Raw genomic sequence first — 23383 nt, 5'->3', positions numbered from 1 at the left:
CCGCCTTCCACCGCGAAATCCGCCTTCCTTCCAACACATTTTTCCGTCTCCCGTATCGGTAACCCTGAAACCATTCTCGGCTTACCGTGGCCAGCCGCCGGAGAGAAGTATTAACGCCGATCTTCCCTCTGCTCCGGCAGCGAACCAGCCAGGGGGTTAATTCTGACGGGCCGCGAGCGAGCGACAGTAAAAGCTGGGCAGTTTATTCCTGCCTCTCCTCCACGCTGAGGAATTTCCAGTTGGGCACTGTGCTCCGTGGGAAGGGACAGTGGTTCACAGGATTAACCCTTAACTGGTATACTGTTTTTTCAAACGTAACTGTTATCTTGGGGTCGCGACAGACCCCAAATAAAAAAGGACACGGAAATTTGTAAAGTGGACATTAGATAAATCTCTATGAATACCTATTTTGTTCGTAGGTAATGTATAAAATAATAGATACGTAGAAAGTTAAACTGTTGTGATCAAATTAATTAGTAATTCAGTTTACAAACTTAGGCAACCAAATATTTCGCAGCGAACCTTGCGTGCTTGGGGTCACGACTGACCCCAGGATACCAGTTAAGGGTTAATACCGACTTCGATTGGAGTGTAAGAGCGACGACAGAGGTAGAACGGTGGGTGTTGCATTTAAAGAGACGGTGGTGGTAGGTTTGTATAAAAACTTTATTTTCTCGGCCATATAAAATCATCGATATTTGTTCAAATACACATTATCCTGACGCAATAAGAATTACATACATCGACAATCAGCTTGGAATTAATGTAAACCATCGATCCGCTAAGCGAAGGTCAACCGTCTACGTTAATGATAAAATACCCATCTGATAGAATTAAGAGTAATGTTTGGTACCGTGACGAGCGACGTGTGTACCATTTGTTCGGAGCAGAAGCGATCACCTTGCACAGTCCCGTACGTAAGGAAACTGAAGAGGGGTGGGGGCTGAAGAGTTTGCAGGAAAAAAGATGCACGGGGATTCTCGAAGACGTCCCTTAATTATACAAAGGGTGCTAATACCAAAGTATTCTAATTTCATATAGGTACCAAGAACGTTCCACGACCAGAGGGGAAGGGTTCGTTCGAGGGATCGATCCTTCGTTCCTGCTGACCCTTCGACTATCGAAATCACTGATACGACAAAGAGCACGTGTCTCGCGACTAACGTTCTCGCAACGGAAAGAATGCCATTGGAAATTACAAAATCCTGCCTCCGACGATTACGAATATATCACATGATAATTACGAACGTGTCACATATATACTGTGCGCATATATGTACATGGATGTATGTACATGATTCTCCGGCTGGCCGGTGCCGCGGAAACGCAAACGCGGCGCCGGGTTCACCTATCGCGAAACATTTATCTCTCCCTCGAGCGTACCGATGTAAATGAACGTAAACGACTAGACGTACTTGCGGTATATTGTCGCAAGTAATTTCTTACTTCCCGTTAAGGGTCTCGCGGGAGCTCGTTAGAACGCAAACGGAACAGACGAAACGTGCGCGCCAACGGAAATGCGTAACGCGCGAACGTTCTTGCGCACAGCGACACGTGAAACCTTGGAATACCTTCTATGTTACTCGGTTACAACTTACGAATATAATCTGCGCACCGAGGCGCACGGCGAAACTAACGTTGCGCACGTTTGACAAACGAAGGAAGCATTCGCCGCGAGAAACTTTTCTAATCAAACAACGCTCGGCATAACGAAATACAGAGAGGAGTCGCGAAAGCTCTCGGACAACGCAGGACCGCGAGCTGCGCGCACTTCGATTCACTCGGGCAGAGGTCCAGAACTGCGTTCTTGAAAATAAGCGCCTCGCGAATTCGGTTTCGAGCGATCGATTGACTATGATTAGGATACATCTCGCGCCGCTTGAAAGACCGGTTCGAAAGTCGAAGAATTCGTCAAATGATTTCCCCTTTCCTCTTACTCCTTTCATTCTTTCCCCCTTCGTTTTATTAATAACTATGAAACGACTCGTATGTACATCAATTGAATATGGCGGTTGCCCGACGGTTTGCCTGCCGTGGCCCGACTTGAATTCGAACAGTGTCGTAAGATATCCTATTAGTTTTTGTTTTTTTTTTTGTACAAAATTCATTCGCGATTACACAAAAGCGCAGAGTATTGGCATCTCATCGAGAATGAAAGACCTTCATTAATTCGCTGCCAGACGACCACCGGTAACACGGTGGTGTACAGTGACTTACAACGGCGTAAGTGTTCCCTACACGCTTGAAATAGCCTCAGAATTCCCGCGTGGCCGCGCGCATGCGCGTAACCGTAACAGCGATTCGCGCCACTATCGTTCGAAACGTTCGAGGCTATATAGGATGCTCGTTTCGAGGGTAGATAATTGCGTAACTGATAAAATATAATACCTTGTATATAATCCTAATTACTAACTAGTTCAATTTGCCTATACTTCTTGCGCAGGTTGCTTACAGAGTCTTTGAACAGGACCGGGTCGAGCCTCATATTGGATCGCAACAGCGGCATGTACCCGAAAACAGCTACGAACGTGTTCATACACGTCTGCCGTTGTATAAAGTGGTCTGGATCGTTCCAAGGGGATCTGAAAATTAACACCAACTCATATTCATAAAACGTTAAACAGCAAAACACACCACGCGGTTAATTAGGTTAATTTGGAATCCTGGCGGACGTCCGCGGTACTAACGCGTCAACAACATCTCGATTATCGAAATCTATATTGCGATTATCGAAAGATCTCGGAGCGATTGTATGTAGTTCTTCCGTTAGCTTCAAACGGTTTTGCGTCTGATGAATTTTCGTTCGTAAAAGTGGAAAATAAACGCGTGAGGTTTGAGTGTCGGGTAATGTTGTGTATCAAAGTGAACGTAGAAGATGTAGGACGAGGTCGAGGATACAGAGGATCACTGGACCAAGGAGGGAGAGCCGGAGCTTGGTGGGGAAAGTCAATTGAAGGATATGCAACTGACAAGGGAAGATCCCGAACCCGGAAGTTCAAAAAATTCTGTAACTTTGAGAATATGTAGGGGATTTCCTCCTGATCACAACACAATTTTTGTTTGCTGCCCAAATTCACTCGAAGGGGGTAAAATTAATCCGTGAAAATTCAGCTATTTTCCAATTTTGTGTTATAACTCGCGGACTATAAGAAATAGGGAAAAAGTTCAAGACAAAAGTTACTTCTTTTAATTAGATCTATCGTTTGGTAAACAAATTATTTTACTGTTCACGAGTTATAACACAAAATCGGAAAGTAACCGGATTTTCAGGGGTCACTTTTTTGTAATTTCCGGGTTCGGGATGTTCCCTCGTGAGTAGCGGTTTAAACGGAGTCATTACAAGAACGGAGGGTACGTGATACACACCTGATTCCAGCCACCGTAGTATCTTTATACAATTTCCGTTGCGTTACTTTGATGGGTGGTCTTCGAGTAACGTGGCTCACTAAAAAATTCATGAGTATGTCCTCGCAATTTTGCGACTGCTCGACAGTCTTGTGAAGCGTCGAGCTGAGTAATTCGGTATATAAAGTATTGTAGTAACGGTGATAAAAAGCGGCACCAGTTAGAATTATACTATAATCATTTGTCCATTTGCTTGTGTACCCCCATGAACGCTGCAAACGACAAAGCGGAATCGTAAAGAATTTTGCCAGCGCTTGAATAACATTTGCCCATCCAACTAGGGGTCGTCCTTAAAATTACGTAAGGCTTTTGGAAGGGGGTCGCGAATTTCTTTTCTCACAAGGGGGAGGGGGGAGTCAGGTAGCGTCTTAAATATTTTTTAATCTAGTTTTCAATAAATACAAATTCTATCATTAATGTACCAGAAAAGTAGATTTAATTTAAATTTCCCGAAACCGAGTTAAATGAATTATAGAAACCTTTAAAAGACTTTGAATAACTGAACAAATTAAATGTAAAAAATATTACGTAAGAAGAGGGTTGCAATATCAAATCATACGAATTCTTATTCTGGGGGGAGGGAGGGGGTAAGAAATCGCCAAAATTACCCTTACGTAATTTAAGGACGGCCCCTTACCTTAGAGTCGTCCCAGTAGTGCGATCTAGCTGGGTATCCGATTATTCGATCGGGGAACAAACGCCAGACAGTAAAGGCGAAATCGATTTCGTCCATATTGAGTGTGGCGTCTTCATCCAGCGATAATATGGCACTAGTTTTGATTAACGGATGAGGATAGAAACGTTGGGATATACCGTCGACCGTAACGACGTGTATTTGCGCTTTGATCCCTTGCCAACGTGGCTTCCTTGGTAACGGAACATCCGAATTCCACATTAGAATAATCTGCAAGATAACGCAAGAGTTTGTTATTAGCTCGCGATGGAAAGGAGAAGCAAAGGCACGGTCGCCACTCACCTTATCTAGGTATTTGCTTTTCGCGAGGCTTTTCAGCAGACGGTAAAGAACGGCAGTAGATCCCAACTGCGAGTAGATGATGGCAGTGAAGGTGTTACCCGGGTTACTCTTTGAAAACGGAAGTTCTTGCTGACTATCAGCAAACTGCGGCAATATCGCTAACGCTCCAGGACTAGTATTCCAAACGAGTTTCTCTCTGCTACCTTCCCAAGGTAAACGTTCGCGTATATTCTGAAAGAGGGATTACGAATTTAGGCGAACGGCGTCGCGGGCTCGTGGACGTTCCCTCGCTCTCGCGTAATTACCTCGAATACTGTAAACACGATCTTTTCTATCGATGAGAAGTATCGCTCCCAGAGGAATTGGGTCTGCTGCCGTAATTTAAGGATCTGTACATTGGACACAGACCGCACTATATCTGGAATCTGAAAGGATAGAATCTCGTTACGCTTCGCTGTTACACTTTTAACCAACAAGCAGTGATTCCATTTCAATTACTTGAAGTAGCAGTCTCTCGTCAGAAAATATAACGGCTTGTGTCCAATCGATGCGCTCGTGAAATGGAAGCGCCCAGCCGTTACTTAGTACAACTGGAATGCACCCAGCTCTTAAAGCTTCTAAAAAACGAAAACTACCGAGTCTTCTTCCCCGTGGTACGAGACAAAAAGTAGCGTTCATCAATAGAATTTCGTAATCGTATCTGCAATCATAAAATCAAATATTAAAGTCCGCCATCTGTGTCAAACAATTCCTCTTCAAATCCATTCTACCCACGTATCGTATTCCTGATTATCTTGCTGGCAGTGCTCGTCCTGCATCTCCTTCCACGCTTTGCCGTGCCGGCAAGTCGTGACGAACACCAAGTCTTTCCCGTTGTGTAAATGGTAAAGAGCATTTCTGGTCTCGGAACCTATCCCATGGACGTATCTTTTACCCTTGAAAGCTGCGACGTATTTTTTATTATTCGGAAAATTATTTTCTAAAGCTTGGCCTGGCTCGCCGCCACGCTCCGGGTGTTGCTTTCCGAACAACGGTATAGACACATCGAAGTCTGGCCTGTGCCTGAAGATAGACATGCTAGCTTTCGCGAGTATGGCGTATCCCAAATCGAAGGCCAGCGCCTCCTCCGCATAATCGGGCCACGTTCCGGAGTACAGATTAAATATTAAATGATTCCTTCCGTTGTTCCAATATGGTAAGCGCATCAGTTTGGCGGGAAGATTATGCACAAATTCTGTGGACAACGGATCTCTATCTAACGTATCAAGAGCTAATACAAATATACAGGCTCGAGCTGGGTCCGGCGTATAATATCTTGATTCCGTAATAACATTTAATATTTTTTGGTATAATGGGCTTATCACATCCTCGACTGGATACACATACACTGTGAAACCTTGCTTGCATTTGGTAAAGTCAAAGCACGTCTCCATACGGCACCGGCTGGTACGGTGGGACGTAAGCGAGTTTCCGTTCGACGTCCTTAAATCCTTGTCGTAGAATTCTTCGTTTAAACTTAAATATGAAGGCAATCGCTCGTAAGGCAACTGAGATCTGCCCGCCCACTTTTCACTTTTTAACCGGTAACCGCCGAAGTAACAGTAACCAAGAAACGCGCATGTTACGAATAATAATAAATAACGCTTCTTGGCTTGCATTTTCAATGCAGTCAGGTTATACACAAATATACATTTATCCTAAACATTATCCCTCGTGCACGGAACACAGGCATTTAGCGACAAATGCATTGCACTGGATCTCTTCTCTCTTGAATTTTGTAGATGTACAAGTCAAGTGTTACACCAAAGTGGAATCGCTCTCATTCCTAGAGATTGCTGAAACAGAAAGGAACGCTGAGCATTCATACGAATCCCCGTTTTTTACGCGAGCACGATCTATTTGCTTAGGATCGACGGATTTATGGACCAACTTTCTACGCTTCTATTATCGCGCGCCGATTCTATGCGTCAGACGATATCACCACTATTCGTTAAAAAATATTTACGCGGGCTATTTATAGAGTAAATATTGATAAAATGTTAGATAAATGGAAGGCTCGTGTAGAGTTACCTTCGGATCCGTGGGATTCGATATTGCCTATCAACAGGAACGTATCGTGAGGTCTGGTTATTATAAAATACATGGCAAAAGACGTGCGTTACATCCATCGGAACGTCGGCTCTGTGCTTCTATTTATAACGTTACATTACGATTTACAAAGTGTCGGGTCTAAATGACAGATTGTAAACGGTCGATGGACGCTGCCCAGAGACAGAGGGCTAACCTATACGCGAGTTATCACGGACGTCCCAGAAAACGGGCGACAACGTCTCGAGCGCGTCGAAGTCGCGGCTCGATGTAACGGGAACGGAGTTTACCGCTCATACTCATTCACGGGAATCTATGTTTCTCGTTACGATCGCGCAGCGAGAAGCCTTCTCTTTCTTAGGTTAGTTCTGGTGTGCATCGAATACGCAGAACTCGCCGGCGTTATCACGCCCATACGCATTTTCGGTCGGCGTCACCACACGCGCGTGACATCGATCGGTAAACGCCTCCAAGTGCAAAATCATTGCACGCAGCGCATTAAATAATTGGTTTAAAAAGCAACGCGAGTTATGCAATGACGTTGGAACGATTAGACTGGCAAATCGCTTATTGGTTACTTCATGCCGAGCTCTCAAGAGATGGTTCACTGTGCGCGCGCGTATCCTGCGTGTGAAGAAGCAATACACACGAGATGTAGGCTGCTATGCACTCGACCGCGTGTAAGTCAACAGCATTTCCGTGTGTAGGTACAAAATCAATTTACACCATATTTAGTTTGAATTCTAACCGTCAGTAGGATTCCGATCGAATTCCAATCTGAATCGATAACGTTGCGTGCGACACGGAAATGGTAAGAGGCTTTGGACCCCCCAATCTGTGTCGCAAAAATTTACATTCGATGTAAAGTCTATTCAACGCCTCGTCTGTGGTAGGTACCATCAACGACATTCTTACGATTCTAAACAAAACTACCCGATCGGGGTTATTTTCCGCTACCTAGCGGTTGACCGATAAAGTTCCCGAGCCGTTTCACCCGCTCTGATTAAATTTATTAAAAGCGGGTATTCCTTTTTATTGCAAATCAATATTCTATAAAGCAGCCGCGCAACTTACCGTGAAGCCTACGTATCATCGTGTAAAGCAACTGCTGTTATATTACGTGGGGACTTGATTTAGATTCTTCGTACAGTGGTGTAATTTCAAATGAAATAAAAGTATCTTTTAACAATGAGAGACTCACCTGACGTTATACTATGCTCCACCGGCGCCTCGAAGAAGGAAGATGATCTTGCAAGGCAATGTTTATAACCACTTATAAATTTACGAAGAAATCGAGATGGAAATGTTGATTGCGAGTTTTATTTCTGATGTACTTTTCTTAAGCTTTATATAAATGTGAGGGTTCCTGGTAGGAGAACAGGAAATAGACGACACTTCTGCTTGATTCGTGAAACTGGATACTTCTACTCTTTGATACACCTTATTATACGATAACGTTCCTCGCGTCACATTACGCGATCGAGTGATTTGACAGACTCTGCCTGCATCGCGTATAGTATCCTTCCACTGTACAGGAAAGAAGATTTCACCTTGATCGTTGATCTTTCTATAATTCTTCTAAGTATATGTATCAAATAGCCCACATTTTGTATGGATACACATTTTTCAATGTGGAACTTGTACTCGCTCCTCGGCAGATGTTGCGTAATTTTCTCGGAAACGGCCTGTATATATATTTAACGACGCGATTATTTGTAGTAGCGTACAGCGAGCGCCTTTTCTTTGTATTTAATGACCGCGATTAATATGTATGGCTTTCTTGTCTCACCTCGCCGTTAACCTTTACGCTTCTTTCTGAATCGCGAAGTATGTGTGGTTAGAAAATAAGGCCGTTCTATTCACCAGGGAGTTGGGCTCAATGAAAATCATTTGCACTTTGTAAAAAAACGAGTACTTTATTCGCAATTATATAGGTAACAGAAGATTACAGTGTCTTTATACAATACATTCTTTGTAATAGTCTCTCTTATAAATTAATTTGTAACTATAAAAATATGAATATTATATATTTAGTAAATATTGAAATTCATGACTTGTTTTCCAGTAAAATGTAATCTAAAGTTTCGTTCTGTCTTTCTTTACTGGGCTCTTCTGCACTTTCTGTTCCACCGTCATAAATTTTCAGAGTAGCACTGGACTTTGGATTTCTGTGCCTAGTTCTGGTATCAGGATTCATCCTCAATGTGTGTCCTCCAACAATAGGCGATTCTTTTATTTGTTTCAAATACTCTGCTGCTAGCTGGGCACTTTCCATCTTAATTATCGCGCTCCTGAAAGTGCAGTTTAAAAAGATCCATGTATTACAGTCTCATTTGGAAAGTTGTAAGTAACAATGCCTTAGGAAGTAACTACATACTTGAAATTTTGTGAATATGGTTTCAACATTTTAACAGACACGCAACCTGGAATAGCTGCCTTAAGTTCGGCCAGTTTTGTTCCACATTTGATGTTCGACACAAACATTCTGTTGGGAAATAGCAGTTTTAATATGGTATTAATAGTATTAATAGTATTAAGGTTACTAATCACAATAACAAAGAAATACTTACGTCCTCGTGACTTTTACATCTTGTTTTACTTTAGGCACCACGATTTTCTTCCTCATTATCTTACGCGGCTCATTTTTACGCTTCGTAATCGCTGACGACACTACTACGCGTTTCCCATTTATCACGGTCTTCTTTGCGGCATTCAAGTTTCGCATTTTCTCCTCGACATCGGGGAATACCACGAAGCAGTGTCTGCTGGATTGCCGAAGAAGCTTAACTTTAAAGTCGCCAGTAAACAATTTCGCTACGTCCTCTTGGTTTCGAATCACATGCGGCAAACGAACGTACAGAGCTCTTTCCTTTTCCAGCCGCCCTCGTTTCAATTTCTTTGCGAGACGCATTGTCCCGAATTGTTAATTAAATTTCCAGTAAAAACAGTCAATCTTCCGACATAAGAAACATGTTTACATTACGACGACCACGTTGACGCTGGTTTTATAGGTTATATCAGAGATGAGGTATACTATAGACAACACACAGAATATAAATATTTGTTACCATTTTCGTGTCGCATGCAACGTTATCGATTGAGTGTGGAACTCGATTGCAATCCTACTAGCGGTTAGAATTGAAACTAAGTATGGAAAACGCAAATTTGAATCGAATAAAGGTTAAGGGGGTAGACACGGGTAATGCAGCGCGCTGTATACCGACACAATCTGGCCCGAAACATGGGTTCGGGATTTTTCGTTTTTCGTCCTTATATGAGCAGATTTGGGGCTGGGCGAGGTCTCATTCGAAAGAGGAAGGTTCAATGCGGAGGGCTCTGCTCATGGTTCAACGAGATTGTGTTGATATGTAATAATATCAGTGTCCAAAGTAAAGCAAAAGTCGACAAAATATACCCGCAGAATCCAAGCATTTTTAGGTCACTAAAAGAGTTTTGTGACTCAAACGGTGAGCAGAGCGCTCCGCATTGAATCTTCTTCTTTCGAATGAGACCTCTCCCAGACCAAAATCTGCTCATATAAGAACGAAAAACGAAAACTCGTGACTACATTCCCAAATCAGAGTTCCGCCATATTGGCGATAATACATAGCAAGTAACGTGACAAACTTAGTTGAGGTAGTAGATACGAGATGGCGCCTACTCGGGAGGACTGCCAACGTGGATTCATAGCAAAACTGAAGCGATAGCTGGATATACGAGCCACGATAAAAGCATGATGGAGTCAATGTATGCATTTTCAGACGATTGTAGGTTAGGTTATATTCATTTTAGGCATACATTGACATAGGAACTGCTGGGAATTGTATACATTTACTAAATTAACGCTTTTATCGTTACATATACATCACTTGAAATCGCTGTCGTATTTATGTCATAGTAATTCAGGCAGTTAGAACAACAACGGACTAACCTACCTTAAAAAAAAATTTCCTATTGTACATCGATGGCTTACAATTAGTGCACACATATTGTATGTCCACTTTTAGCGTTTTTGAGAAAAACAGGTTCAAACATTCAATGGTACTTTATAATTACATAAATACTTTTTGCATTATTGTAATATAGGTATCACTGAAAGTATGTAATTAGTAGTATAAGTTAGAATCTGCAAAATTATAATAATAACTCGACAATAATGCTTGGAAGTTGGACATGCTATTGTAACCAAGTACAGAGGAGGACATACTATACTGAATGATATTATATAAAAATGAATGAAAGGAATAATACTGGAAATAATCTCACTTCAATATTATATTTATTTTTAAAGTAACAGGAATAAAAAAGTAATTCGCGGTAGATATAGGAACACTTTAAATTTTTTTTATTTATTGTTACATTTTTCCAAGACTATTTTCATCCAGTAACGTCTCCGGAGGGCAAATCGAAGAGCGAGAAGTGGCTCAGATGTTTCGAGACAGTGACTGTTTAACGAAGAGACGCAGAATTTTGGAGCGCATTATTCCCTTTACTAATATATTTTCATACGTGACAAACTGTTGTAACGTTTCTCCCATGTTCAATAATAGACAAGTCAAGTTACTAAAAATATTTTTCAAGTTACTAATATATTATACATTTCCTATGTACTTTACTGATATGTTAGTAGAATTGTACAGCGTTGAGATGTATTTTACATGAAATAAAGGGGAATTGTCTTAAATTAGGAAGATAATTATATTCTTTATATGTTTTGCCTGAAATTAGTTGTATTTTCTATAATAGACAAATCTATTTGTTGTATTTTCTATAATAGACAAATCAGATTGCTAAAAATATTTTCTTCTTGTTACAGATTAACCTTGGGAACATTTCTCGGTAGACAGGATTGAGGAACTTTAAGTGAGACAAATGATGGAAAGCTGATAGTGATTTTATACATAAAATGAAGTGAAATTATATATTTTATACTTAATAATAATACAATATTAATCAGCATTCATTTCTACATACTTATATTAATTTATTGTAACACTGTAAAAGCCTTTTCTGCAAATAAAGTGGGAAAAACTTGAAAAGAACTGTATTATTATTTAGAAATACCTTTTACATATTCCTATCCAAATTCCAAACCTTTGCAGCTTCGATTCGCAACTTTAAAGGTGACGCCTTTGAAACTGAAATTCAGAATACCTCTTTCCGCTTCATGTTCTCCTGATACCTGGGCCAAAATCTGGCCAAAAATTTCAGAACGCACAAAATTTGGCTTTGTAACAGGAGAACATGATGTCGAAAGAGGTGGCACTAAGTAACGTCTTCGGAGAGAGAATCGAGGATGCCTTCGAAGCTGAAATTCAGAATACCTCTTTTCGCTTCATGTTCTCCTGATACCTGGGCCAAAATCTGGCAAAAATTTTCAGAATGCACAAAATTGGGCTTTGTAACAGGAGAACATGATGTCGAAAGAGGTGGCACTAAGTAATGTCTCCGGAGAGAGAATCGAAGACGCAGAACTACTCGAAGCAGAAGTTTCGCTGAAATTCAGAATACCTCTTTTCGCTTCATGTTCTCCTGATACCTGGGCCAAAATCTGGCAAAAATTTTCAGAATGCACAAAATTGGGCTTTGTAACAGGAGAACATGATGTCGAAAGAGGTGGCACTAAGTAATGTCTCCGGAGAGAGAATCGAAGACGCAGAACTACTCGAAGCAGAAGTTTCGCTGAAATTCAGAATACCTCTTTTCGCTTCATGTTCTCCTGATACCTGGGCCAAAATCTGGCAAAAATTTTCAGAATGCACAAAATTGGGCTTTGTAACAGGAGAACATGATGTCGAAAGAGGTGGCACTAAGTAATGTCTCCGGAGAGAGAATCGAAGACGCAGAACTACTCGAAGCAGAAGTTTCGCTGAAATTCAGAATACCTCTTTTCGCTTCATGTTCTCCTGATACCTGGGCCAAAATCTGGCAAAAATTTTCAGAATGCACAAAATTGGGCTTTGTAACAGGAGAACATGCCGCCGAAAGAGGTGGCACTACGTAACGTCTTCGGAGAAAGAATCGAGGATGCCTTCGCAGCTGAAATTCAGAATACCTCTTTTCGCTTCATGTTCTCCTGATACCTGGGCCAAAATCTGGCAAAAATTTTCAGAATGTACAAAATTGGGCTTTGTAACAGGAAAACATGCCGTCGAAAGAGGTGGCACTAAGTAACGTCTTCGGAGAGAGAATCGAGGATGCCTTCGAAGCTGAAATTCAGAATACCTCTTTTCGCTTCATGTTCTCCTGATACCTGGGCCAAAATCTGGCAAAAATTTTCAGAATGCACAAAATTGGGCTTTGTAACAGGAGAACATGCCGTCGAAAGAGGTGGCACTAAGTAACGTCTTCGGAGAAAGAATCGAGGATGCCTTCGAAGCTGAAATTCAGAATACCTCTTTTCGCTTCATGTTCTCCTGATACCTGGGCCAAAATCTGGCAAAAATTTTCAGAATGCACAAAATTGGGCTTTGTAACAGGAGAACATGATGTCGAAAGAGGTGGCACTAAGTAATGTCTCTGAAGAGAAGTAGAAGCGTTGAACGAAAGTCGATAGAGTTTGAGAGTATTGAATGGCATATTTAAAGTAGTGCTTTAATGCGAAGATTTTTAAAACCACTCTGCGTGGAAGGATCTTTTTATGTGTTCTTTTTAGCATATCTTTTATATGTGATTTGGAATAGGAAGGAGTAAGTAGTGCTCGTTAAATAAAAAAACTCTTTTACCACTTAACTGCAATTTATTCAAATAAGTGAAATGCAATACAATGAAATGTTACAAGTGTAACTGGGTTAGGTCTGGGTTAGGGGAGGGTTAGGGGTATCCGTTAGCGATTTCTCCACGAAAAAAAAAAAAAAAAGGTCTAGGTGAGGGTTAGGGGTATCCGTTAGGGATTTCTCCACGTAAAAAAAAAAAAAAAAGGTCTGGGTTAGGTCTGGGTTCGGCTGAAGCAGTATCTTGTGCAAATTTCATATCAATGAACCCAGTCGAAAATGCAGCCGGTTTAACGTCTTTTATGTGAAAATTCCTTACCTGTAAAGCAGAAATATACACGATTAATAATCACTCTAGTTACAGTATGTGAGATTTGTTACATCGCATTGGCACACTCTAAACTCTAAACATGTCACACATATACAAGCACGCACACACGCACAGCATTTCAACAGATTTCAGAGTAGGTAGTTGCTGAATTGGCCGCTTCTCGTGTCGCACCCAACGTTTCCGACTGATTCTAAAATAAGATTACAGTGCTACGAGTGGTAGGAATTAATATTAAATTTTACCGGAAACATAAAATCTAAAACGACTAATTTCAACCAACATGTTGCACAATAAAATTATTCCCTTTGTGTTCAATAATAGACAAGTCAAGTTACTAAAAATATTTTTCTTCTTACAGGTTTTAACTTCGGAATATTTCGACGGAATGATGGAAACCTTGATAGTAATCACAAGAAAATAGTGACTTTATATACCTTATACTTTATTGTAACACTGTAAAGGCCTTTTACGTGAATAAATTGAGAGAAACTTTAAAAAACTGTATTATTATTCAGAAATACCTTTCACATATTCCTATCCTATCCAAATTCGAAGCCTGCAATTTCAAAGAACACCTCGATTTTGTTTGCAACAATGTTGAAAAAATGTTGTCCTTTGCAACTTTGTTTAGCTTCTCACGAGACTGCACAAAGTTGCAAATCGGGATTTGACTTCTCGCAAAAATCGCACAAAGTTGTAAACCGGGATTTGGCTTCTCGCGAGAACGCACAAAGTTGCAAACCGGGATTTGACTTCTCGCAAAAAATGTACACGATTATTAAGGGTCCTCCAGACGCTGAATCACCCTGCTACATGTTGCAGTGAAACATTGATGCACGCACCTTGCATCATCTAGTTATCCTCTAGAGAGTCTAGAGAGTGATCGGTATAACCGCAGCTATTTTTGAGGAAAACCGGAAATAACATAACCTAAACCATATCTATCTCTTTCTATCAGTATTTCTCTCTCTTTCTGTCAGTACCAATCAGCAACGATACACGTTGTTCCGATCACTGCCTAGAGGATCACTAGCATCATCTTGCATCTCGCTCACCCTCCTGGCTCGTCACATCAAACTCTCACTCTAAACGAGTCACAAGTATACAAGCACGCACACACCTTCCAGCATTTCACATTTCAGAGTAGTTCCTGAGTTGGATGCTGTTCATGAGCAGAGGCCGCTAAATTCAGTCCTCAAATTATGGGTCGGTAACACAGTTTGGGTGGTGACACGAAGATCCATAAGGTGATATAGGTCTATCCTATATTTCGTCGATGGTAAGATGTTAGGTCTATCCGTCTATCCTACGCTTCGTCTGTGGTGGTATTTACATTGGAAATGCACTTGAGAGACTATTTAAATACAAGACGGGTGCACTATCGCACGTGCGCCGCCTCCATCGAATCTTTATCAATTAATTAACAGAGAATTGTACGGGGATTGGTCGGTAACATACCAGGAATGACAGGTCATACAGGGCAAATTCTACGAGTGCTGACGAGGAGAACAATCCAACCAATTACCGTTGCATCCTTTCGTCTCGAAAACTAACGATTGGCCTGCAACGCGCCTCGATGGGGAGATCCGTGAACCGGAACAAAGGCGACATCTGGCCACGGTCGCCAGCTACGCGGTGAAAACGTTCCTCCTGCAAGAAGTCACAGATGGCCGTCTGAAATCAACAACCGGTGCAGCGAGCAAGCGAAGTGACGCGGTTATGTACGCAAAACAATCGCGTCGTGCGCGGAAAACGTCTTGAAACATGTAAGGTGCCGTTATCGCGAGCGCCGTCGCGTCCGATTTTACGTTTATTTTTTGTTGCTGCGGTGGAGCAACGAGCCCCACGGCACGATTCGCTGTCGCTGCATCACGAGAATCGGTTTTTCACCGTCGGTGACACGTACGGCTTTTCGGTGCACCGAGGCCGAACAGAGCACGGCTTAGGACGATGAGCGCGAACAATGTGCAGGCACTGTTCGCGTGCTCCAGATGCTTCTCGAGGCATCCGTTCGAGGAACTTTCCCCGGGGCAGCAATTGTGCAAGGTATCGCCGTTCGGGCTTCCGTGTTTTCCCCCTGCACGAATCTCGCTTCGCACTACGACCGATCTCCCCCCCTCGGAGCGTCACTTTTCGTGCTTGCGAGACAGCGAACTAATAATAGAACTTCTCAAGTCAAACGCGCGCCCCGTCCACAATCGATGCCGCTCCGTAACCACGGGAAACTCTAAAAGATCAGCGGCCCGCGATATCTGTCCCGTTAATTCACGCGCGAACATGTACCTTCTCACGCTCGGGACGCCGATACTAATCCGTGCATGGTGCTTGCCGAGAGACGTGTGACAAAATACCTCCGGGATTCCCGTTCACTTTCAGACACGAAACCCTTCCCAATCATAATGAAATATCCCTTGTAAACCTCCACACACGCTTCTCCACTATAATTTCACAGTATTGTGTTGCTTATTTAGGAGTGCAGAGGTGCATTTCCCGTGGTGAAATGTACATATTGTAGGTCAGAATTCCAGCAAACAATGTAAGCACCCAGAATTGTCGCTTTATACAAAATAGAACTTACGCTGTATGTCGCATGAAATAAGTTCCCCTTTTACCTTGTAGAAAGGGTAACACCAGCACTATATGTAAAAAGTGTGAGCAAAATGTGAAATCTTATGGTAAACCCTCAGCCTGTGAATATTGCAATACCATAGCCGCGTTTATTGGCAGCAAGTGCCAGCGTTGTACCAATTCAGAGAAACGTTACGGACCGCCAGTCACTTGCGAGCAATGCAAACAGAAGTGTGCCTTTGACAGACAGGACGAGGACAAGAAGGTGACGATTACTTCGAACGATAGGTTTACTCTTACTTCCATCGATGCTAAAATGGTTAAATATTTTTATTCAAAGGTCGATGGGAAATTGTTGTGCTGGCTGTGCACGCTGTCGTACAAGCGGGCACTAGCGAAAACGAAACAGTCGGATGCAGAGAGGAGGGCACACCTGAAACTGGCGCAACAGCGGGCAGCGAAACATAAGGAGCAAAAGTAACTATCCAATTTGATAAGGTCGCGAGGTAACATTGCGCTTTAGTTTTAACTGCGTCCGCCACAATTCTAGTATCTCTGTCATCCAAGGTAACTCGAGGTAATTAGTTAGAAGTTTTGCATCCTCACCGATTTCAATGACTTGTAGATATGTTGTCAGGGACACGATTCTGAACAACTTTTTCCTATACATGTTACAACCGCTCGGGCTTCGTTTCCGAGATATTCGCGAAAAACTTCTTTTGCCTTATTCCGACGCAACGCATTCTACTTTCCAACTTGTCCCGGGTATTAGTATTGGTTGGGGCTAGATTAGTGCGGGAGCGCGCACCCGCTCGCGGGCGCGTAAAGCATGGAAGCTAACCGATATGAGTCGGGATGTTGACGGGCATCCGCAAGTTTCTGGTTCAAATCTCTAAACTCACAGTTCGCTATCATGCTTTACGCGTCCCCTGCACTAAGGTCGTGCGGCGGTAACATGTATAGGAAACAGTTGTTCAGAATCTTGATCTTGATCTTGATCACATATCCAAAAATCATTGAAATCGGTGAGGATGGAAAACTTCTAAATAATTACCAAAGAAACTGAAGAGCAAATAGTAAAATAGCTTTTTGGACATTATTACTGCACATTTGCAGAGCAAACAAAAAAATTATTGTTTGAATATTATCAATTTTTGCAGTAGATACACAGCATTCACTGTACCACTGTAGAAATTAGACCTCTTGATGGGCGCCATCAGAACTCGTGATAGGATCGTCTGAAATAAAAAAAGTAAAAATATTCTTAAAATATATATTAATGGTTATCGCCTTTATCCGTCTTCATTGAAAAAAAAACAATCCAGCGATTTTTAGCACACGTTTAAACACAGTGTCGCAAAAAAGCAGTTTTTATACGCATAAATTTGTCCATAAAAAAAAAATGGGTGATCCAAAATTCCTCTTTGCGGAGGAGGCGATAGCGAGTCTAATTACGAACAGAATGCCGTAAGAGTTTTTGAAATCGGTCCATAATTAAGCTTTTTACAGTGGCGCCCGTCGAGAGCTCTAATTTCTACAGTGGTACAATGAATGCTGTATATCCAAGGGAGCGTCCTTAAATTACGTAAGGCTTTTTGGGGCGGGAAGGGGTCGCGAATTTCTTACGTTTTTTTACAAAGGGGGGAGAGGGAGTCCGGTAGGGTCTTACGTAATATTTTTTAACCTAATTTTATGAGTAGCTTAAAAAACGATGTCTCATCGCACACACGAAACCGAGTTAAATGCATTATAAAATCCTGCATCTTTAAAAGAAATTTAATAACTCGATAAATGCAATGTCAAAAATATTACAAAAGGAAAAGGGCTGGAATATAAAGTCTTACGATATTCTTATACCGGGGGAGGGAGGGGGTAAGAAATTCTCACAGTTACCCTTACGTAATTTAAGGACGGGCCCCAAGGCAGAAATTGTTAAAATTCAAACAATATTTTTTTTGTTTACTCTTCAAATATGAAGTAATAAAGTCCATAAAGCATTTTTACTCTATGTCGTTCAGTTTCTTCTTATTTAATTCCTGAAAATCGCGTATTTCTCAAGCGTGTTGACCGGAGTGTACCTTTAAAGCGTAAGCACCTAACCTGAGCCCGGGCTTGTTCTCTTGAATTTGCCTCAGGTTGAAGGGTCACAATAAGAGACCGCACAGAGTGGATGTTACCAAGCTGCCGCCTCAGTCAGAGGGTGGAGAAACGAACGGTCCTACACCGGTGAAAGCAGCGAGGATGGTCGGTGTACACGACCCACACGATCCTAACAGTTCCGATCACGTGGTGGCGGTCACGCAACTCAAAGAGAAAATAGCCCACCTTCAGAAACAGATCTCGATAAAAGATTCGCAGCTACTCGCTAAGGACAGACAGGTGTGTGTGCCGGTCGCGCGAGCCAGGTGCGAAAGGAACTCCTAGCGAAGCGCGGTATCAGTAAGTGACGGTTGGATCGTTTCTGTTTACAGATCACAGACCTGAAGGCGAAAAACTTCACGTCGGAAGCGGAGCTGCGTAACAAGATGAAGGCGGCGGAGAAGGAGTACGAGGTGAAAATATCCACCATGCAGCACAAGATCTCCAGTTTGTTGAAAGAAGTGGCTTCCCTCTCGAAAAGCTCGAAGCGGGGCGACAGAGTGGCTGCCACGAAAACGGAGGCCGGGACCAACAGCGGAAGCGGAACAGACAGTCCTGTACCTTGATAAGGTAGGACAATTCACATCCTCATTAATTCTCCATCAATTACGTCAATTATGTTCGAACGACAGCCGTTCACCTACATTTACATTTTAATTCGCCGACGCAACGTATCTTACGATAATAAAGAATGTTGTAATTGTCTACACTTAGAGTTCTGGAATGGTATTTTATTTGTGATCTAGCTTAGTCTTGGCTTCCTGAATGGTTTCGCTTCTACCGAGAATCGAGCGTTATGCCAGGGATTCCATTCTCTTCTCTCGTGCTTTTAATTGTGATCTAACGTTTCCAATTATGCGTATAAGAATGTATTATTTTCGCTACCTCGCTCCTATATTTTCATACAAAGATATCCGAACGGAGTGACTTTACAGAGTATATACTTCTTTCTCTCCGCCCTTAACCATTCTAAGATCATTCTCATCTTGCGATATGAATCACGCGTGAGCAGGCGATAGTGAAGGTGAAAGCTTTACTCTTCCCTGTCCTCGGCATCATCGAATTTACGTGGTTCGCTGCGGCAAACTCGTGATTCATTCATTCGCCTATTTTTCCTTCGCGCGTTATCGTTGAATTAAGATTATCGACACGGGATCCCCGCGCTATCATCGGTGCACGATGTGACCGAGCCTCGCGCGAGGCTCGAGTAGCGTCGTTCCTAAGACACACGCGAACCGTGTAATTTGTTTGGGAGATGAAAGACATTTCTTGAAATTGTTTTCAGGGACTTGGTTAGCTGTGACAGCATACTCAAAATGTCCATACCCGCGTAAATCATGCGGTGCATAACGTATAGTTAATTGTTTCCATTAACAAGGCAAAATCTGTATTATTTTTCTAATTAATATAGGAATGTATATTATCCTGGACGTGTACACGAAAGAAAATCATACGCATTCTTCTAAACCTGGGGGATATGACGATGCGATTGTAAAAAAAAAAAAGAAAATGAAAAAAAAGAAAGAAAGAAGAGCGCGTTACTGGTAAGCTAGGTAGCTTCGTCCTTCCCCGATTTTGTTCCGTTCCGCGTGGACGCCAGTTCCCATTCGACCAAAATTCGATTCGTTTCACCCGCGAGTTCACGTAACCGTTAATTGTACAATAAGTAACTGAATGAGGCGCTCGTCGCGACGAGCGAGGTGATTTTTATTGATGAACTTTACCCATCGTGAAGTTGATTATCTGCGACGAAATAAACAGAGTTATATGCGGAGGACATGTGCACACGTACGCGTACACACACTATGATAATTGAGCAATAGTGCTGCTGTAACATTTTTCCTATTTATAAACGACGAAGATGTAAACGACGATGAGCCAGGATATGGTGATTGTAGATCAATTTACAATAAAACGTTGAAAACGATATACCCTCGCCTTATGAGTTGAAACATATCCTTGGACTTCCTTCCCGCCAGAAGGACCCGTGTCTCTCTGATCGATCGTCGTTTCACGCTGGCTTAATAGACGGAAAGTTCAACGTGCTAATCTCGGGACGATTGTCTGCCCTTCGAGATTACCGTCTGGTCCAGTGGCGGGTTTAACAGGGCGGCTGATGAACAATTGCCGCCTTCCCAGGGCCCCATCTCCAAAAAAATCACGATTAAGTTTGTGCATTCAAACACTATATTTTTTTTTCTGTACTAGGGTAAACCAACCAGTGAATGACCGAATTTTTGAATCTATGCACCTTGAATGTATTTATGTATAAGAACAAAACAACTGTTAAAATTGCATTTAAATTTATTTTTCTTGTAATTTCTATAAAAAGAATTACTTAGATAAGAATCGTAATTTAAAAAAAAATATTATAAAATGCAAAACGTGTAGAAGCACAGTAAATGACCGCATACTTTTAATAAGAATTGTACTTATTAATGTTTGCTTAATACGCGTAACTAAAAATATAGGATATTAAAAGTGCAACTACACTCAATTTATAAATATATAATAATATTTAAATTTATAATTGACATTTCTTTGCCCAATGGTAATTCCCTGGTACGCGGTCAATTACTGGTTGGTTTACCCTACCGCACTTAGCTGGTTTATAGTAAACTACTTCTTCATTCTGCCGCAAAAAAATGGGCCCCTCAGAACTTTCGCCAACTGGGCCTTTTTCCTTAAATCCGCCACTGGTCTGGTCTGTCTTGTCTATAAACGATTCCATCTAACGTCTAAGGAGAGGCATGAACGATAGGTAGTGATATTGTGCATATAAATATCCAACAGCCATATATTTATTCTTTATTTTAAGAAACAAATGCTAATTGAGCATTACCTATTCAATAATTGTAATGATAATAAATGCGTAACAATTTACTATAATACGAAGTGTGTAAGGATAATTAACATTTAATTTATAGTCGTTTAAATACGTTTTACGAGCTTGTACACGCGTGTACAGTACAGTTGGAGTTATCGTTTAATTATTACGAGATGGTAAGAACTAAATATTGCTTGTTTTTTGTTGTCGAGGCGGTTAGTCGCGCTTGCATCCCTTCGATCATCTACTTTCAGCGTATTTACACGATCTTCTCGGTCTTACCGTCCCCTCTCTCTACACTGTCTTTCGCCTCCGTTATTTTTATTCTTTTCCGCCGCAATTTCAAACTTACACGCTAGGTTCAAACTCTCTCTCTCTCTCTTTCGCTCGTCCATTCACTCGTTCTCGCTTTCTCTCTCTCTCTTCTCCCATCTCATTATTTATAATAGTGCGTTTAATGCAGGCAAGGTAGAGAATCGAGGCAACATACGGAATGACAATCGATAAAAACGTCACTGGAAACCATCGCCCGCGATTCGAGATTGCGCTCGGAGCGTATGAAAAAATATACGCGACGTCGGCCATCGGCGTCAACACTCTCGCGACCGTTTCTGGAAATTTCTTAAACGTCTCGTCGAACTCCCAGATTCCCGCTAAAGGTCGCCGCGCATTTTGGCGATTAGAATAGAAACGTTCATAAACGATCGACGACCGACAATTAATTAATCATAATTAATTAATTCGACTCGCCCCGTGGAAATGCGCCGACGGCCTCGATCAGCGCGGTCGCGGAAGCGTCGAGCTCGACGATTGCAACGTACTTACACGTACGATATACTATTTCGATCGGCGGGTAGAAAACGAATGTGTTGCGCGCGGTGATTTGTTCCTCTGCGGTGCCCGCGGGTCTCCGTTCCCAGTGTCGTTTTCTCAGCGCGGTGCGCGTCGCAGGAAGCCAACGCCGGTAGAGTCGGCTCGCGATCGGTCCCGACTTGGTCACCCGGTAGTTATCAGCGTCCTGCGCGTCTCCCATCGAATAAGATCGCCGGCGTAAGCACGCGGCGGCGGTAGCCTCTCGCTCGATCGCGGCATCCGGCAGAGTGCCCGAGTCGTCCACGTTGCCTGTCAACGTGTTTGCGGAAAAATCAGCGTAAAGGCCTTGCGAATCGTGCCGTCTTCGATGCACGTCCCTCCCGCTCCCTCTCTCCGCCACTCCCGAGCGAAATGGAGAAACGCTCTCTCGTCTGTTCTCTCTCTTAAAGCTGCCTGAAACTCACGGCTACTTCGGCCGTTCCCCGATTAACGGGCTCGGAAAGTGGCCGCGGGGTGGGAGGCGAAAGAGAGGGGGGGGGGGCAGCGAAACGGAAGAAACCAACTAAACACGATCAGTTCCAGTAGAAATCTTACGACGAGCACCATGACAGTTGCAGGAACCATAGAAGTTGCCACGTTCCAAGCTAAACGGATAGACGATGGGATGCGTCCGCGATATCGGGCGGGAGGGACCCGGTCCGGTCTCGCTTCGACTCGCCTGGAAGATTCTCTCCGTTCCCGAAAACTAAGGCTTTAAGAAAAGAAAGCTCGGAACGCTGCGGTGTCCTCGAACGCGTCCTCTGCGCCTCTCTCGCCGTCACCTTCCGTCCCGTCGGGTCGCTCGTTCCTTGGAATCGTGTCGCGATGCACGTAGCTTCTCTTAAAAACTCTACCGTTCCTAGACGATTGATAACCGTGCGTATATCAGTCTGCGACGCGTCGTTACGTGCCCATTGTCGTCACCGCGACTCGATCGTCTCGCGTCTAATGGTAGGCTGCGCTTCCTCCAATCACTTCGTCGACGATTCGGCACTTAAAATTAGTGGAAGTGTTTTTACGAAGAGCGGCGAAATTTTCTTCAAACCAATGGACGATGTAAATTCAAAGAGGGCGCGGGGAAGGGGGCGAGATTTGTCTTTCACAGACGGTCCCCTCGGTAGAAAAAGAACGTACTGCGAAATGGTTTCACGAATCGCTTAGAGAGGATACGCAAGTTTTAAGTGCTACCTTTTAGATCGAACGTCGAATTCAAGTTCGAAGGAAGGCTCGGGCGGATCTTGTTTAAATTAATACACGAGAAAAACCCCGCACGGGACTCGTGTTAGTTTCTTTGACTAGATTTTTCCCTCCACGCCTCCCTCCCCCCGTTAATACGTCCCTGTGAATTTCCTCTACCCGCGATGTGCCCGTGTTAGTGTGCGCTTTCGACTTGTTCCCGATCGAGGATCACGCCCGAGTCTTCGCGACCGAATTACGAAACTTCTCGGCTTCCCTCGGAGGTCGCTCGACGAACCGGATGCCAC

The 23383-nt window shown here is 42.8% G+C and overlaps 3 protein-coding genes and 1 long non-coding RNA gene across 7 annotated transcripts in view; 2 read left to right on the top strand and 2 right to left on the bottom strand.

Moving 5' to 3' along the window:
* Nucleotides 1–648: 648 nt before the first annotated feature.
* Nucleotides 649–8053, bottom strand: Ttv (exostosin glycosyltransferase 1 ttv). Of its 2 annotated transcripts, none has more exons than XM_076829472.1 (8): nt 7671–8053; nt 5156–6216; nt 4880–5081; nt 4687–4806; nt 4382–4612; nt 4043–4309; nt 3367–3617; nt 649–2582 (listed from the first exon to the last, which is right to left on the bottom strand). In XM_076829472.1, the coding sequence occupies exons 2-8, from the start codon at nt 6037–6039 to the stop codon at nt 2402–2404; spliced, it is 2136 nt and encodes a 711-aa protein (XP_076685587.1). In that variant the 5' UTR covers nt 6040–6216; nt 7671–8053; the 3' UTR covers nt 649–2401. The 2 variants fall into 2 exon arrangements, with proteins under 2 accessions (XP_076685587.1, XP_076685588.1); XM_076829473.1 differs by lacking the exon at nt 7671–8053 and adding an exon at nt 6452–7104.
* A 312-nt stretch (nt 8054–8365) lies between these two features.
* On the bottom strand, nt 8366–9508 carry LOC143377803 (uncharacterized). Its single transcript, XM_076829524.1, has 3 exons — nt 9040–9508; nt 8847–8954; nt 8366–8760 (listed from the first exon to the last, which is right to left on the bottom strand). The coding sequence occupies exons 1-3, from the start codon at nt 9378–9380 to the stop codon at nt 8517–8519; spliced, it is 693 nt and encodes a 230-aa protein (XP_076685639.1). The 5' UTR covers nt 9381–9508; the 3' UTR covers nt 8366–8516.
* A 690-nt stretch (nt 9509–10198) lies between these two features.
* LOC143377610 (uncharacterized) lies at nt 10199–11511 on the top strand. The gene is made up of 2 exons (XR_013087374.1): nt 10199–10510; nt 11286–11511. It is a non-coding gene; the product is annotated as an uncharacterized LOC143377610 (long non-coding RNA).
* A 3664-nt stretch (nt 11512–15175) lies between these two features.
* LOC143377489 (protein FAM76A) overlaps nt 15176–23383 on the top strand; it is a 38937-nt gene continuing 30729 nt past the window's right edge. The window contains exons 1-7 of one of the 3 annotated variants that reach the window (XM_076828760.1): nt 15177–15559; nt 15985–16049; nt 16133–16346; nt 16422–16558; nt 18217–18460; nt 18553–18790; nt 19506–20147. In XM_076828760.1, the coding sequence (XP_076684875.1) occupies nt 15464–15559; nt 15985–16049; nt 16133–16346; nt 16422–16558; nt 18217–18460; nt 18553–18786 (990 nt within the window). In that variant the 5' untranslated portion in view covers nt 15177–15463 and the 3' untranslated portion in view covers nt 18787–18790; nt 19506–20147. Of the gene's footprint in view, nt 15560–15984; nt 16050–16132; nt 16347–16421; nt 16559–18216; nt 18461–18552; nt 20148–23383 lie in introns of those variants that run through there. The other 2 variants (XM_076828761.1, XM_076828759.1) reach the window with 2 other exon arrangements.

This window comes from Andrena cerasifolii, chromosome 16 (assembly GCF_050908995.1).
Source record: "Andrena cerasifolii isolate SP2316 chromosome 16, iyAndCera1_principal, whole genome shotgun sequence".
Classification (NCBI taxonomy): Eukaryota; Metazoa; Arthropoda; class Insecta; order Hymenoptera; family Andrenidae; genus Andrena; species Andrena cerasifolii.
This window is presented reverse-complemented; position numbering and strand designations above follow the sequence as displayed.

Bases quoted from the DNA above. Each gene is read 5' to 3' on its own strand.
- LOC143377803 (XM_076829524.1), bottom strand. From the start codon at position 9,380: ATGCGTCTCGCAAAGAAATTGAAACGAGGGCGGCTGGAAAAGGAAAGA. The intron at 8,955-9,039 runs GTAAGTATTTCT...ATTTCCCAACAG, and splicing joins GATGTAAAAGTCACGAGGAC to AATGTTTGTGTCGAACATCA. The intron at 8,761-8,846 runs GTATGTAGTTAC...CTGCACTTTCAG, and splicing joins CCATATTCACAAAATTTCAA to GAGCGCGATAATTAAGATGG.
- Ttv (XM_076829472.1), bottom strand. From the start codon at position 6,039: ATGCAAGCCAAGAAGCGTTATTTATTATTATTCGTAACATGCGCGTTT. The intron at 4,613-4,686 runs GTAATTACGCGA...TCCCTCTTTCAG, and splicing joins TCGTGTTTACAGTATTCGAG to AATATACGCGAACGTTTACC. The intron at 3,618-4,042 runs GTAAGGGGCCGT...TGTCGTTTGCAG, and splicing joins ACTACTGGGACGACTCTAAG to CGTTCATGGGGGTACACAAG.